The sequence below is a fragment of the Choloepus didactylus genome, chromosome 16, assembly GCF_015220235.1.
Source record: "Choloepus didactylus isolate mChoDid1 chromosome 16, mChoDid1.pri, whole genome shotgun sequence".
In the NCBI taxonomy this organism is placed as follows: domain Eukaryota; kingdom Metazoa; phylum Chordata; class Mammalia; order Pilosa; family Megalonychidae; genus Choloepus; species Choloepus didactylus.
The window spans coordinates 59,390,524-59,407,671 of NC_051322.1; the positions used below are offsets into that span (position 1 = coordinate 59,390,524).

A 17,148-nucleotide genomic window follows, 5' to 3' on the forward strand; every position below is an offset into this window, starting at 1 on the left:
AGTTAATTTAGTAAAAAGATTTGTATGGAAAGACAGAAGAAAAATTCACAGTTCTAAAAGACGTATCTGAGAAAAGGGAGATGAGCATTTTCGGACATTTAACCAATTTATTTCAGAAGTCCCCAGATTTAGAATCTCCACTTCCTTTAAAAGGAGATGAGAAATTTGTATCATTGAGAAATTTACCTGCAGATGAGAAAGGATGCTGGTCAGGATCCAAGTACAGCTGGGAAAAAATTGGTCGTGGAACCACACTACTGCATCTGAGCGAGGCTTCTATGGAGTTGTGGAGAGCTTCCTCAAATCGAGCAGATTTCAGTTGCCCAGCATATGAATTCCCCATGGTCTACATGCCAACCCCCCAGAGGAAAAAGAGAAAGAATGAAGGAGAAATGGATATAATTAGAGGGTTACGTGTCTGCAAAGTACATGGATAGCTAACATGAACTATACACACACATATATATCTTGTGAAGACAGAGCTAAACGTGCACTATACCCACATAACTTAAGAAAACTTGCACAAGATGTCTGTTATCACTTTTGCTTTCTATCTTTATGATCCAAATCCATTTCACAAAGCCCCTGTAAAGGATCTTGTATCTCAGAATCAAACAGTAGTAAAATACTTTAAAGTGAAGGCTCTCCAACCAGTAAATCAAGATTGATCTGTCAATTGCATAGCCCAACCTGGTTGAAAATAAGGCCATACCCAGCTCCTCAAAACTCAGAGACTACGGGAATACCACACCAGTTCTCTCAAGGGTTTCAGGGTAAACATCTAATTACTCATCTCTCTATTAAGATCTTATTAGTGTAGGGGAGAAAAAAGGAATCTCCTCTGGAATAGGATGGAAATTTTACGATAATATATTTAACTGACAAATTCCTGAAAGAAAGATTTGAGCTTTTCAATCTAAAAGAATACCTATATGTATTATTAGTATTTATTTGAAAAACTGTTTCTTTCACCTCATCTGAAACATAATCTTATTTGGGATGCTTAAGAAAAATATATGGTAAGAAACCTTGAAGCCATGATCTTTACTTCTTATCATTATTTGTATAGCACTTAATAGTTACAAAAATTACCATGTATATCAAAAATAACTACAATTTACTGGGGCTAACTACCGTCTTAACCAATAATCCTCAAAGTATGGTCTGGAGTCCCTGTGACTCTTTCAGGGGAACTTTGAGGTCACAACCATGTTCACAATATTACAAAGACATTATTTGCCTTTTTCACTCTCATTCTCACATGTTTACAGTGAAGTTTTCTGGACGCCACTTGATATGTGATACTGTGAAAGACTGAATGCAGTAGTTTCTTGTTCTCACTAATTTTTAAAAAATAGTTATTTTTCATAAAATGTTATTTATGTTAGGATACAATGGGTTTATTATTGTAAATGAATTATTTTACATTATTTTAAATGAATTAATACATTTTTCATTTCTTATTTTTACTTTCTAATAACTATAATCCACATAAAAAAAATCTTTTGGTTCCTCAATAATTTTTAAGAGAATAAAGGAGTCCTGAGACCCAACATTTGGTAACTGCTGGGGTAGGCAGCATACTAAGCACTTACCAACATCTTCTTACATAATTTCTGACAGCAGTGAGTAGTACACAGTGATTTCCATCACAGTGGCTGGGTTTATTGAAGCCTTATCAGAGTCTCATGATTTGGAGGCAAGGCCAGAATCATGTTTTGTCAATCTTTCTCCTAACAGGTAATAAGAAACTGAATGCCATGGATTTAAGTTACTGGGGTCCTTTCTTACAAAAAGTACATATGCCAAAAAATATATATACAATACCCAATTAAAAGTTGTAAATGGAAGAAAATCAATAAAGTCTATCAAATGAAATTTTCCTGAAATACCATAATTTTGGTCAAGCCCCTAAAACTCCTCACCAGTCTAACTATAAACATTTGAAATTTTCTAAAACTCAAATGCAATTTATTTTTCAGTAGGACCATATGTGATCAAAACCAGGCAAGGTGGGGGATGGGGGTGGGGGGTGGAGTAGAAATAGGCTGTCATGAAGTTTATTGGCCTAAGTCAGAACCCAACAGCCACCTTCCCTTTCTTATTTGCTGAAGGGAGAAAACTGCCAGGAACTAGCACAGAGTCAACCACTGGATTGCTTATCCATGGAGAACAATGGAATAACTTCAAAGGTAGACCTTTAGCCTTTCTCCAGGGCACCAAATGCCTGGAAACCTTGCCTCTCTTAATCTATTACCAGCTCAATAAGTTATCTTCATTTTATCATTGAAAGCCTTGAAAACCTTGAAAACCTGCATTCTCCGAGATCTTTTTAATAAAGTGCCCAATTACACATGGAATTTCACAGAATTTCATTCGCTGTCCCTCATAGCTCAAGGAGCAATATGACAGACACATATGGACAGGGCAAATAAATATTGTACAGAATAAAAATAATAAACAAACACAAAAATGGGGGTTTGAGGTTCACCCTCATAGAAGATATACATAATCCTATAAGAGCATTAGCAATACTCCACTGAAGACAAGGGGAAGTACCCATGGAACATTCCCTGTCCAGACTCAGTCTGTCCCAAAAAACAACTGGGCATTTTTTGATGATAATGTGAAGAACTACAGAACTGACTACACACTTTTTTAGGGCTATTGGCCCTTGACAGTCCAATTAATGCTCAACAAAGATGAGTCGAGTTCAAAGGAAGCCTTTTTCATGCAATGTTTTGTTTTTGTTTTTGTTTTTTTAATTAACAGAAATTTATTTCTCATAGTTCTTGGAGCTAGTGTCTGAAATCAAGGTGTCAGCCTGGCCAGGCTGCCTCGGAAGGCTCTAGAGAAGAATTCTTCCATGCATCTCTCTAGCTGATGCGATGTATTCTTAATATCAAAAGGCACAATATTTAGGGTCACTGAAATTGTTGACATTATCCACTCAACTTTCAGCCTTCCTTTTCTCTGAATCTCAGAGCCCCCAATGTCTGAAAGGCATAACATCTAACAAAGTCAGTATGAATAAGTCTTAACTTCAGGCCAGAAAATAGAGAAATAATTTTTAGGAATGAGTCATTAAATCAAATGCAACAGCAAAGTAGACTCGTGATTGCCATTGTATACGAACATATTTTGTATCTCTCGCTGACATTAAGTTTCTGAGACTACATTAGACTGCTTTTCATGCTTGCCTTTATTATTGTTAAATTACAAAAGAACAAATTATGTTAAATGTGTTGTTATAGCACTAGAGACCTCTGAGATGCAGACACTTTTATGACACTGAGGAAGCCTCTAAGAAAGGGATGATACACAATTATGGGCTCCTTCTGAACCACTAATTAATTACTCAAAATGCAAGTAGAATCAAGTACAAACCACTATGACATTGTGATTTGGTGCCTTGTTGCCCTAGCTTTTTTCCTTTTTTGACAGAAAGAAAAATAGCTGAAGGGAGTAAAACAGACAACTTCTATCAATCATGGAAAAGTAAAGAAAAAGGGAGCTTGGGAGAACCTACGAATGTCTCCATGCCCTCTCCTCAATTCTCTTTCTCTAAAAGTAGAAAGGAAAAGCAATATACTTTGAGAGAGACTACTCCTTGATCTGCAATATTTTATCCCCTCTTTGCCAAAGGTTTCAAGGTTAACAATTACTGTATTATCATCAAAATAATTACTTTCACAATAATTATTATGTACACAGGTGACAAGGAGAAAAATACCCTCAGCAATAAAATTTTCCTTTAACTTACTCCCAAAAGAATTTTCACAATTAAAACATCAAATCACATTTCAGAATACATATTCTTATTTTTAAAAAGTTAATTTTAATCTACATGTGAAGCACATAGCACAATGGTAGGCAGTATAATAGTAGTACTGCTATCATTCTTACTGGCAGAGTGAAGGTGGGGTTGGTGGTGTAACAGTAATGGTGGCAGCATGGTGGGGGTGGTGGGGGAGTGGTGATGTGGTGGTGGCAGTGGTCATCCTGGATGGTGGTGGCGGTGGCAGCATCCATAGTAGTGGTGGCGGCTGTGGTGGTAACAGTTGTGGTAGTGGAGGTGATGGTAATGGAGGTAATAGCAGTAGCAGTGGTAGCGATGGTGGTAGCTGTAGTGGTGGTAGTGGTGGCGGCGGCCATGTTGGTGGTGGTGGTGGCCATCGTGGTGGTGGTGTTGGCATCCATGGTAGTGGCAATGGTGATGGTGGCCATGGTGGTAGCAACCATAGTGTTAGTGTAGTGGTGGTGGTGGTGGTAGTGGTAGCTATGGCGGTAGCTGTAGTGGTGGTAGTGGTGGCAGCGGCCATGTTGTTGTTGTTGTTGTTGGTGGTGGTGGAGGTGGTGACAGTAATGGTAGTGGTAGTGGTCATCATGATGGTGGTAGTGGTGGCCAAGGTACTGGTGGTAGTGATCATGGTGGCCGTGTTCATGGTGGTGCTAGTGGTTGCAGTGGTAGCAGCAGAGGTAGCAACATCAGTAGTGCTTAGTAGCAGTCATCATTAAGAATTGTAAAAGGAAGCATTCTTCTTTGGAGGGTTATAATAGTAACTTAGAGAGCTTACTAAGTGCTGGTCAGGTGTTAATACTGTACCCATTTTTTAAGATAAGATAACTGAGGCCCAGGGAAGTTACAAAACTTGTCCAAGATCATACTATGAGGAAATGTCAAGAACCTAATCAATCTGGCACAGAAGCTGCTCTCTTAGGCCACTTTTCCATTCAGCTGTGAAATCACCTACAATAAGGGCCCCCAAAGAGTAAAAGGATACTCTGTAAAGTACTACTAAATTGCCTACCAAAAAAAATAAATATAAGATTTTTGTTTGCTGATTCACATCTGTGTGTGTGTGTGTGTATCACAGCTGCAAGACAAGGCTAAAAAGGGAGTTTTAACTTAAGACATGGGCTAACAGACACAAAGCCAAGCAAAATTAAAATTAAAAAAAACCCCACCCCCACCCCCCCATCCCCCAAAAAACAACCAAAGCTCCCTGCAAGTATTAGGTGAACAGGAAAGATGAACAAAAACTAAATTAGTTAATAGAGAAAAAACAAGTGCACTCAACAGAGAGGGAAAGGAAGCAAAGTCCTGGCCTTAGACTCCAAAGCATCAAAGCAATTGCCTGATTTGGGGAATTCTCTTGCCCTTTTCTCCCCATTGCTTCCAACGTAAGAAGAATTGGTCATGTTACCTTAATCCATTACACAGCAAATCTAGAAATAAAAAACATTCGCATCAATTCCCTAAAATATTAGGAATGTTTATGTAACTCTTCTTCTTTTACTCTAATCTTACCCCTTTCTAAACAAGGTTCTATTTTCTAGTAAAGAAAAGAGAAAATTTTCTAGAGCTCAAATGATAAAATAAAAAGGCATGAATTTAAAAGTGTTACTTTCCTCTTACAACAGTTTAAAAAGAAGTACTAGATTTGAGATACTGCCTAATCTGGTACCCAAAATTTCAAAGTATTCCCTGGCAGAATACTCAAGATAAGTAAAAGTCATAAGAAAAAACTGTGATACTAATAATATGATAAGAATTTGAATTTACTAGAAGTCTTATAAATGCAAATTTTCTTGTGAAGATAATATCAATGCAAGTAGAAAAAAGGACAGGAAGTATATAAAATAAACTGTTAATAATGACTATCTACTGACAGTGGTATTGTTTATTTATTATTTTTTTTCTTATTGTTATTTTCTAATTTTTAAAGTAATGAATAGTATTTTATCATAATATCATAAAGGAAAAGATCATATAGCAACAGAGCTAATCCCAATTCTATGACTATTCTTGAAGTTGTTTAAATATAGATTACTCAAAAAGATAGTAAGAACAAGTGAATTTACAAAGTGAACAGCCGCCACCATCCAGCTGGTGCTTCAATAAAACTCATTTCAGTGCTTAGACTGGCAATCTTCCATTAAGAGCTGGTGTTCCTACTACTGCTATCTATTTTTCCCCAGTTATAGTGATAGATTTGTACTAATCTAACCAAATTCCTTGACAAGTTCCTCTTTTAACCAAGTATAAATATTTTCAAGGTATTGCACTTGGGCTTTTAATAAAAATTGGCTTTTAATACCAACTATCTGGAGAAAATTACTAATAAAAAAGGATAAAAAGGGTCATCACAGTTAGTGACAAGAAAGAACAAGAAAAAAAATCAAGTGCATGCTAAAAGAAAAAGACCTGTCTCTAAGACACTGCTTTGGGGCTGCCTGGTTTTAACAGCAAGTTAGGCTATGGGGCGGGTAGATGTGGATATATACACACACAGATATACACCTATATATGCATATATATATATATATATATATATATATATATATATATATATATGTATGTATGTATGTTTGTGATGAGTGTGTGTGTGTATAGTTGTTTCTGGTTCGAGATTAGCATTTTTTTTTAAAGGCACAATTTATTGACTAAGTCAGGCACAGTACTCAAAAGCCAACTTCACATAACTTCTCAGTTTTCATTGACCTTTCTCTTGCCCCCCACTTTCAACCTTTAACAATCATCCATCCAACCAGGCAGCATTTACAAAAATCCTACTGTCATAGTGGTTAATTAAGCACATGACTCCTAATCCAAATCCTCCACTTGATAATTCCTGCATGATATTGGGCAAATTACTTAGTCTCTCCTCTGTAAAATGGGAGTGATACTACCAATCTCATAGGTCTGGGGGAGAGTAGATGAGGTTATGTATATACAAAATTCTTAGAATAGTGCCTGACACAGAGTAAGTGCCCAAAAATGTTAGTAGTGATGACTGTTGTTTTTTAGCCTGGTGTCACAATGAAGACACTTAAGAAAAATAAGATGCATCCCTTCCCTTCTATGTGTTGGGCATGTAGAATAGATTCTGGGGATTGTTTTAGGAAAAAATGATTGTAAGCTAGAAGCACCTATTTGGTACCGTATATAATACATCCAGCAAGAATTTCATAATCAAATATACAAATCATGGGGTGACCTTTGACACCAAGAGCTTCACTGTCCAATAGAACTTTCTGTGATGATGGATGGAAAGGCCTATATCTGTCACTAGCCACAGGGAGCAATTGAGCACTTGCCACCTGTGAATTTTAACTGAATTTTAAATTTTATTTCATTTTAATTGATTTAAATTTAAATAGTCACATGTGCCTAGTAGCCGCCATACTGGACAGTGCAAGTCTGGAAAACATTTAACAACTAGGAGACAGAAGATTTCTTAAGCTTTAAGAAGGCTGGCTATATCCCTTGTGATGTAACTCTGAACAAGTCAAACTCTCTCAAGTTGTTTCATCTGTAAAATGAATGTATAGAAGAGATTACTACTGTCCTTTACAGCTATGAAATTCCTTCACATTGTATAAGAAAATTCTTTTAATAGCATTATTGCTTACATGCTCTTCCCCTTTAAAAATATTGACTGAGGAGAGTGATAATGTGTGACTACCAGACAAATAAATCAAACATGGCTCTTACAAGTTTTTGTAGAGTTTACAATCCAAAATTTAAAATAAACGTATAGTCACAGTTTTCTCTTTTTTATGCTCTTTTTAGCAATTACTCATTTGAATTGTCACTTACCACTCTTAAGTACAGCTAGTTGTCCGACTCCCTCATTAAATTTTGAGTTCTTGGGAGCAAAAATTTTGTTTAAAACTTGAATTGAGTAAAAAGATGAATACAGTGAGCTTTTTTTGTGTGTGTCTTATCCAATTACACATTAAATGGATTTGAAGAGGTATTATCTCTTCCCAATCACATCCCAAAACAGCACAAAGCTAACCATGCATTCAAAACAAGTGTTTTATTTCATTTTTATTCATCCTCTTTGCTGAAATTTTTTAGAATATGCAAACTGATTAAAAGACAAAATTTCCAACCCCTTTTAATAGTGAGCCATACTTTGCACATTTAAATTTGGACAAGTTCTTTTGACAGTTTCTGAAATAAAAAATATTTTAGGTACTGAAATGAAAATCCAGGATAGTAACTAAATTCTAAAACTTGCCAATTTTACCAATATACTTACAGATATACGGTGTCTTAAATTGTTACAAAAAATAATTACTGAAATATACAACTGATGTCATAATAATTATTAAAAGCTGTCATAATTGAAAGACAAAGTACAATGCTATTTTTCCTTTGTAATGAAGAGTTACATGCTACTACTGGAAATCTTAACTTTCTTTCTTGAAATACCAGAAATTCTTCTGTAAAATAAACACACATCTCCATCAAGACCCTGCAACTAGTATAATTACCAGAGGTAATCCCTGTGTAAGATCAAAGATGCAAAATGATAACAGGCAACGTGTGACCTCTGCCATGTCACCAGAGACCAATTTTTCAACAGGGGTAAGAGTCAATAATCCAGAACAGAAAACACTAAATAAGGAGAAATGCTTCCAAAGTGTGGCTCACCGCATCCATCAAGGCTGCCACACTTGGAGAGTTCAGCGTCTCTATGGTTTCAAAGAACAAACTTCTGGGGATTTATCATAACAATCATTAAGATCTACATAAAACACCAGAAGCAAAAACCAATTTCTGAAAGGCAGAATAGAATTTCAAAAGACACTACAATCATTTTCTAAATCTCATCTGATGCTTTGAAAAATACAATTGGAAGAACAGTAAAGATGACTAAAATACAGTTTTCGTATAACATTCACCTACTTTCTCTTATTTCCCTATCCCCATTTAATTTTCCTAAGATGTTGTTTGGAAAGTGGACTGTGAACATTAGCCAGATAAACATAAGAAGTAGCAACACATTAAAGACTTCTGCAGTTTTGCTGTTTCTCTTGTTTTATGGTGTGGGTGTGTGTTTTGTAATACCGGGTAACTAAATCCACAAACAGGGCTTTGGTCTCTTTTTATGCATTTGGATGACCAGTGGGAATTATAAGGATACAAAGAGATTCCCACTCCCAGTAATTATAGTAAAATAGAGGTACATTTAAAATAGACTTTAAAAATCACCTCAAATCAAATTGTGCCTTAGAATTAGCAAAATTTGATTGCTTTTCTTAGATACTACTGCCAAACAGCTATCGTCTTCCAAAATCAGATGTGGATTAGGGATACAAGACTGAAAAAATATAACTTGCAAAATACACATTCTGCAGGTATTCCAGAGAGCAGGCAAAAAAAAGTGCTGGATATTCAAAACAACTGTGAATATTCTGTTCTTATATGGATTTGTTACTCTGCTACCTTCATCTTTCCACTGTCATCTGCTCCTATCTTTCCATCTTCTTTTCTTATTAACATTGCTAATTATATTTTTCAGTTTTGCCACAATTTCAATGCTACTTTACAGCTGTGGGTTTTGTCTAGACAAGTTTTAATCATTACACTTAAGTTTCTAAATTAGTTGTTGAAAGGCATTTTAACCTTGAGAAAATAGCAATAGAGCACACTGCATGATAAGCCTCATATCTACATGTATGTTGCTTTAAAATGAGTAATCATTTAAAAGGACTGGAAAATCAAACACACAGTGGTATATAAATATTGTAAATTAATAAATTAGTGAGAAAATGTTCAACTAAGTCTATTGTATACTCTTTGTTATTGTATCTTTTTCCCCTTACTATATATATTATAATGTGTGCTCTCTCTTTATGTGTATGTATATGTGTTAGTCTATAAATTGGAACATCAAAATATTGATTTTCTCTAACTGACCCTTTCTTTACTTATCCGCCAGGTGGCCAATACCTTTCAAAGGTCCCCGCAATCATATAATCTTGAGGCCATGGGCTGTGGTAAAGAGAGCTTGCACAATACACAGATCTTTTTTTCCTTCTCCATTTTCCTTCAGGAAAATTCCTTATTATATTGCTTTTCTTATTCTCTATCCTTGACTCTGACATTGATTTTCTTCTTGTTACTACAAATTGTATAGGAAACACATTCATGAAGGAACACAAGTTTAAGATGATTCATCAACGGATACCCCTATTAAATACAACTAAATTAAAAAAAAATCTTCTGTACTTCAAAAACATTACATACAGTGCATGTACTTTTTTAAGTTAAAATAAATTCAAAGATAACTTTTTAGAAATAACAAGTTCTGGTGTTTTTAAAGGATTAACAAAAATATCCTGTTTGTGAAGTAAGGTTAAAAGCTTATAGAATAATATAGAATAATTTTAAATCAATGTAGGCTCTCTATCTACCTCACCGCCCCCCACCCCCACCCCTCCACCCCCACTTTCTGCTCTAAGGGGAGAAAAAGGTGATATTTCAACAGTGCAAAATTCTTCACTGAGAGAGAAACATTAAAATGATAAACATTTTGGAAAGCAAAGTACACTTCTAACCTTCACTGTTCTTTCAGATCTGTATTAACTCTTATAGGGGTTGCCAACATTTGGTAAGGATTATCCTCCCCAAAGACAAAGGCCAGCATTCCTTAGATAAATCAGGAGTTTTTGCCATGAGACTCATAAAACCTTTTCACAACAGATTTTCAAGAGAATCCTTTAAGGTTTTAGGAGGCTGCTCCTTTTACTAAGTAACAAAATACACCCCATGGTGTCTCACTGACCCCACTCGGCTGTCCTTTGACCTCTTCAATTGTTGAAGCCTAACTCCAGGGCCCACAGAATTTGCCTCCCATATCAAAAAGGCTAATGTTGCTTCCTCCTGGCACCTGGTGAAACAAGATGCAACAGTTCTCTCCCTTTCTCTGTCTCCTCTGCTCCCTCTCTGACCGTTTTCCAGATGTTCCAGGCCCAAATGCTCAGCCCATACCGGGGTTCAGTATCTACGTGGTCACCAAGAAGGGGCGGGCAGGGTCCTGGGCTGGAGTGGCAATGACCCTCTTGTTCTTTTTGGCCTCAAAAGGATACGACGGGTCATAAAAGAGGAGAAGATCTTTAGCCTCCCTTGGAAATGCCAGGCCCTTTAAGCACATTGTAACTTCCAAAAGGAGAGCCACGTCTTGGGTTATGCCCTTTCTGAGAGACAGTTACCTAAAACAGTAGTCCTCAATTTTCAACTTTAAGTAAGCTCTTAATTTCCTTTGACATAAGAGACTAAAATAAAATCAAATAAAAAGGACCACCTTTTTCTGAAAAAAAAAAAATAAGAAAACAAAAACTTCTCTAAAACTTTTATAATACTTACCTCAGTGTAATGGAACAATTTAAACTATAAGCCCTCACTAGATATGGTTTAGGTGTTTTCTACAGAGGTCAATAATCTAGAACCCTCTTTCATTAGGCAATTTCAAAGATAAAACCACAATCAACAAAGAGGAATCAACAACTGAATTCTTATTTTCTTAATTAAGATATATAGGGAATAACAGAGGCTGTTGTAGGGGGCAAAAAACTTATTACTGATTTTTTTTTTGGAGGTGGGGTGGAGAGGATGGGGAAGGGGAGAGGAAAGGCAAGGAGAGACGTTCATAGACATATCTGCTTCAATGCTTTAAGGACCAAATATTGTAGCTTCATTTAAATTCTGAATATAACTTCTTAAAACTTGATCTTGAAAAAATTGTGGTGGGGTGGGGGAGATATATTGTAATTGTACAATACCTTGGCTTATTTATTAACATTTTTGAAACACGTTCATGATTAAGTTGGGCGGTCAACACTTCAGGGAGCCTGTCGCCTATATTTTAACTTCTTTAAAGCTTTTTTTTGCACCTGCAAAAACACAGAAAATAAAAATATATATGTAAAAATATGAGTTAGTTTTCAAATGTATTATGTTCCACAATACAATAATCTAAATGTTACAATTCTACAAAGAGTACAATTAGAAATGAATTATCAAAGTCTTACACAAATCCATATACATCATAGCTGGCAAATACAGATACTTGTCCTTCCCTATTACCCCCAAAATAATCACTCCTAATTGCATATACTCATAAATAATTCTGTTGTTCTTAAGATTTCTCCCCCACTAAGTGTAAACTGAATGTCTGTTAAGTCTGCATTTTTGACAGATGTTACCACAATGCTAAAGCCTATAGACTATTTTTATCTTTAGGAATGAAATTAGAACAAGGTAATTTTCTTACTCTAAAGAGTTTAAGAGTTTTATAATCCTTGATATCTGGCCAAAATTTATCTACTCAAAGAAATACCAAAAATTTTAGACATATCTGATACTGATATTATTTTTCTACTTTTTGAAATTAATGGGTTAATAATTTCCTAGAAAAAAGCCTGCAAGAAGAAAAGGAGGAATTGTTTCCTACCCTTTTGAGTACTATATTCCTAGAAGAAATTAAACTAAATAATTATAAATACATATAATGGGTTGAAAATGTCAGTGGGCATATTATTCTCTCCTCTATATAGATTATGGCCAATATAAAGTATTGCACAGAAAATAGGAAGGAAATACAGTCATAAAAACATAAAGTAAAATAAAAACTATTTGCGATTTTTATTCATTTTCCTTCAATACTATATCTAAAAAGGAAACAAACCAGGATTTTTCCTAAGAATGCATTAATTTCAATACGAATATTTATAACATTAAAATATTTGAAATAATATGAGCTATGTTTTCTAAAAAAGAAAACATTTTCATTTTACTCCTCCTTTATGCTACCTTGAAAGAGAGGAGAGGGAGGGGTGAAGAAAACATCTAGATTTTGAAATAAAAATATTTATCTTACCTCTTTTATTGTCAAAAGAATGTCTTCAGGCAAACAAACAATTACAAATGTAAGACCCAGATTTTCAAACTCCTGTATCCTCCCCTCCACACACATACACAAACAGGAATCTTTTTCTAAGTCAGAAGCCTTGCTACCTACATCCAATATCAGGATTACCCCATATGGTCAGCAAGGTCAAACTGCATTACTGCCAACGAAACTATATGGCTCCACAAGGACCATAATGATTAAAAAAAAAGGTCAGTAATCCAATTCCAATAGCTTCAGAATCTAAAATTGCTAATTTTTGGCCACGTGCTGCACACTTCACCTGCTAGTAATGACATTTTTGTATTTTTTTCTAATTACATTCAAAGCTAAGACCTTTGGCCCTGGGCCACAGACCCCTATTCAGGCAGCACACATTCTCTTAAACGACCTGGTCCTTTGTTGTCACTCTTACTCTTTCATCTATTATTTACACCCATTGAGAAGGAAGATACTCTACCATTTGTATAGCTTAGAGCTGCTAATCATCTTAATTTCTTTGCCTTTCAACCTATCCTCTTTTTCATAGACAAATGCCAAAAAGTTTGACAAAATCATTTTTTTCAACGACATGCCCTCCCTCACCCACCCTTCCCCCCTTTCTTACTCCCTGGCCAACCCCTTCCTGTTCCTTGTCTTATACAAGGAGGGGCTTTGTATCAGCCAGGATTTACAAATTTTGACCTTCACCAAACAAAATGGATTTCTACATATCATACAAAATCCCCAACTTGTTCTGACAGATCAATAACAGTAAGCTCTAGAATAGTCTATTAAATATAAATTGGAGGTTACCTGTAATACTTAAAATGTAAACCCAACCTCCTTAAGGAATGAGCAGAGAATTTTCAGGGTCCCATGCAAAAATGCCACAAGGATGTCAGCAATACGGCCCAAACTTTTCAAACATTTTAATATCTACAGTTACTAAGTTGCTTATAAAAGTGAAACAGAAGAAATAAAACAGAAAATTTTAAAGATTAGATTAAAAGTTTCTTTAATCTTTAAAACATTTTTAAAAGGCTACTGATTCTCCAAGCAGCAAAATCCTCACATAAAACCTTCTACATCATTATTGTAATTTCCTAACACTTTCCCCAGACTTGGTTTTAATGTCCAATCACATTTTAAAAATCCAAAGTACAGGAAATTGTTTACCATGATGTCGACGTTCCCCTCAGATCCCGGTAGCCACCAAAAGATCCTGATTTCCAAGATGTTTATAAAATGACATATGATCCATCTTTGTTCTCTCTTCCTCTATTGCTCAGCTTACTCTTGATTTCTAACAGTGTTTCCTTGTTGTCTGTCCCCTCTGCAGACCCTGCAACCCCTTGTCGTCTTTTCTTATTTTCACCATTTGCTTCAACCAGCAGTTCACTGGAGACCCATCCATCTTGTAATGCCTAAAGTGACAGATGCTCTCAGGAACAACCACACTGCTCAGTGAACAAAAGATAACATCACCTCTAGGAACTGAAGAAATACAACTGCAACCTTAAGACAGGGGCTGACTTGACAGACATTGGACCATAAACCTCTTCTAAGCGAAAAAGAAAACAATTGCCACACACACAAAAAAATCTGACACAATCAAAGGCAGAAAAGAGGGATTATTTGTGGATTGCCTTTTCACTCTGTAGCTCACTTTTCCCACTAAACACTTTTATATTGGGGCAATTCACTTGCCAATAGGCAAGAGAAGTTCTTGGGAAAAAACCTTTCTCAAGCATCGTCTTTTATTCAACAATATCCAAAGTGAAATTCATTCATGTGGGTGTCTCAGTAAACCTAAGGCTATGATACTGCATCCTTAAGCCTGGCCCTGCTCGTTTACATAAAGCAATATGTGGATTCAGCAATGCCAACTCCTACTACTAGTGTGAAAGACATACACATGCTTTGCAAATTAAAAACACATTAGAATATTAAAAAAGTAACCTGTGACATAATGTTAACAATATGTGTAGCTCATAAAAAAAGCTCACCATTCATTCATCAGACAACTTCCAACGTGGGTTAAAAAGACAGCTAACAAGAGGATTCTGGGAAGGGCTGCAGATCTTTTTTCTAACAAAGGAAAGGTCATATTAGCATCTCCCAGCAACAAACTAATGACAGGGAAGCTATAGCAGGACACTGCCTAAAGCCAGCTAGTGTGTGTGCATGCGGTGTGTGTGGGCATGTGTGTTTGTGTGTTTTAAAACATCTTATTTAAAATCTTCACACAGCAATGGGAAGTAGATTTAACTCTAAAACATAGATAAGTATAGTGATGGAAATATACTGAAGAATGTAAGAACAAAAACCAACCTGGATGTCAATTAAGAAGTGTAATCAATGTCAATTATGGAAATAACCCGATTTTATAATAGATATCAAGCATCACAGAGGAAAATCTCTGTTGGAACTAAATGCATTATCATTTTCAAGTACAGTAACTAGTAGAAATATTTATGTCCAACATAAAGAGCCAAATGCACAAGAAAAGTTCCATCAACAATATTTCTGAAAAGAAACATAAGCACATGAAACATGGCATTTAAGAATAAAAATATTTCATTTTTTCTTTTAAAATTTTACATTAAAAGCCTTTAAGTTATATGACAATTATTTTTCTTTGGAGTCACTAATGACTCCTTTCATCCCCATAGTACTAAAAAACCAAAAAAATTAAAGATATTTTATTTTACCTACTATGTTTAAATTATTTGTGGGGTAAAAGAAAAATGTTCAACTTGATCAATCAACATATCCCTTTCCTAAATATTTTTATGTCTTGATTTCCTCAAGCAGCTCTATGTATCTGTACAAATGATACAGTAAAAATATTTCAAAATCTCAGAATTTTCTATTGATTTTTTTAACGCTGGCAAAACTGAATGCCTACAAAAATTAAATGGAGATTTCCAATTACATATAAATCAATTGAAAAAAATATTAAATAATTATAGAGTGGTTAACACACTGACCCTGAGTAACTCCCCCAAAAATACTGATCCAAAAGAACAACATCATTTAACACTCTCAAACTTCGGCATTAATACCAGTAGAGCAACATGACCTTGAAATGACAGCTCCATTGCAGAAGGTTCCAAAAAAAGACCCAATTAAATGACCTACTTTTAAACACAATAGGATCGATATGCATGCAGGAAAATTACACCCCTATGGAAACTTCTTGTTGCCTGATTGATCAAAAACAAAACAAAACTTAACTTTTTTTAACGGCCCCTTCTAGATCACATCAGTGCCAGAAATCCACACAGGAAAAAAATCCATCAAAATGAAACCCTAAAAGGGTTTACCCTTCACCATCTTATTTGCACTTCAAAACCTGTAAGTCCTTCAGTCAAACCCCAGGGCTGAACCATTTCAATAATAAGAGAGGTGGCCAGCAGTGATTTATCTCCCATTTGGCCTCTGGACTGAGCTATAACGTCTCTGATGCTTCCCCTCCCTGACTCGAACCCTCCCCCAGGTCTCAACCTTCATTTGTGCAGCCTTGGGTCGGCCATACCTTATAAACAACTCATACACCCCTTTCAATCAGATGCAAGAACAGTTTGTAACTCAAGATTTGGGTACATTTTCTTGGCAATGATTTCACAAAATGGAATGCTACTGAGTAATCAGAGCATTGAAAATACCAGGTTAAATTTCAGGTTCTCTTTGTTATTACTTGGGGAAGAAAAGGAACTTCCTTGGCCCTAGTCTTTCCCTTCTCACATATGTTAATTGTTATCAGAACTTCTTAAACTTTTTCCAGCTTATACTCTGATATCCTTAAGGCTTTAAATCACATCACCGAACTTCTTACAGCAGTGTTCATCAATTTAAATCCCTGCATATCTTAACAAATCCAAAAAAGTGGAGATTTCACAGATCACAGACTCCTAGGTCAAAAAGACCTTAAAAACAGATATCAGGCCACTCTGACTAAACTGATTTATTCAACCCTTGCTATCAAATATGTACTATAACTGTTGCCATACACACACACACACACACACACACATTTTTCCTCTAGTAAAATAAACACAGAGTCAGCAGTTTTTAATTTAAACTATCAGTTCTAGGAATCATTAAATGTGACACATAGTGAAGCTATTCCTTAAAAACATGGAGGATATTTTGTCACTAGGCATGAATTTTCTATTTCAAAGTTACGCTCACATACTTCCTAGACTAGAAAGAGAATGAAAAGTATATGCGCCCTTTTCCCTACCTGTTCAATTTTTTCTGTGTTCATTTAAATGAGAGGAGCTTGTTTCATAATTGTCTGATAAATTCCATGTGAGTGCCATATTAATAACTTGCACCAAATGATTCCACTATATTAATTCTAGTTTTACAAATTGAAAACTTTCAAGCTACTTCACTAATTTCATGAATTTAGAGACTCCACTGGCTAACATGAATGTAGTTCATTTAAACTTAA

At 35.5% G+C, this 17,148-nt stretch overlaps 1 protein-coding gene across 14 annotated transcripts in view; it reads right to left on the reverse strand.

Annotated features, from left to right (window-relative positions):
• Positions 1 to 17,148, reverse strand: part of GREB1L (GREB1 like retinoic acid receptor coactivator) — a 422,182-nt gene that overhangs the window by 139,964 nt on the left and 265,070 nt on the right. For all 14 annotated transcript variants that reach the window (XR_005212149.1, XR_005212148.1, XR_005212147.1 and 11 more), the window contains 2 exons: positions 11,581 to 11,691; positions 187 to 346 (listed from right to left, as the gene is read on the reverse strand). Coding sequence is in view for 11 of the 14 variants with exons in the window: in XM_037805493.1 (XP_037661421.1) it covers positions 187 to 343 (157 nt within the window). In the remaining 3 variants the exon portion in view is untranslated. The remainder of the gene's footprint in view (positions 1 to 186; positions 347 to 11,580; positions 11,692 to 17,148) is intronic.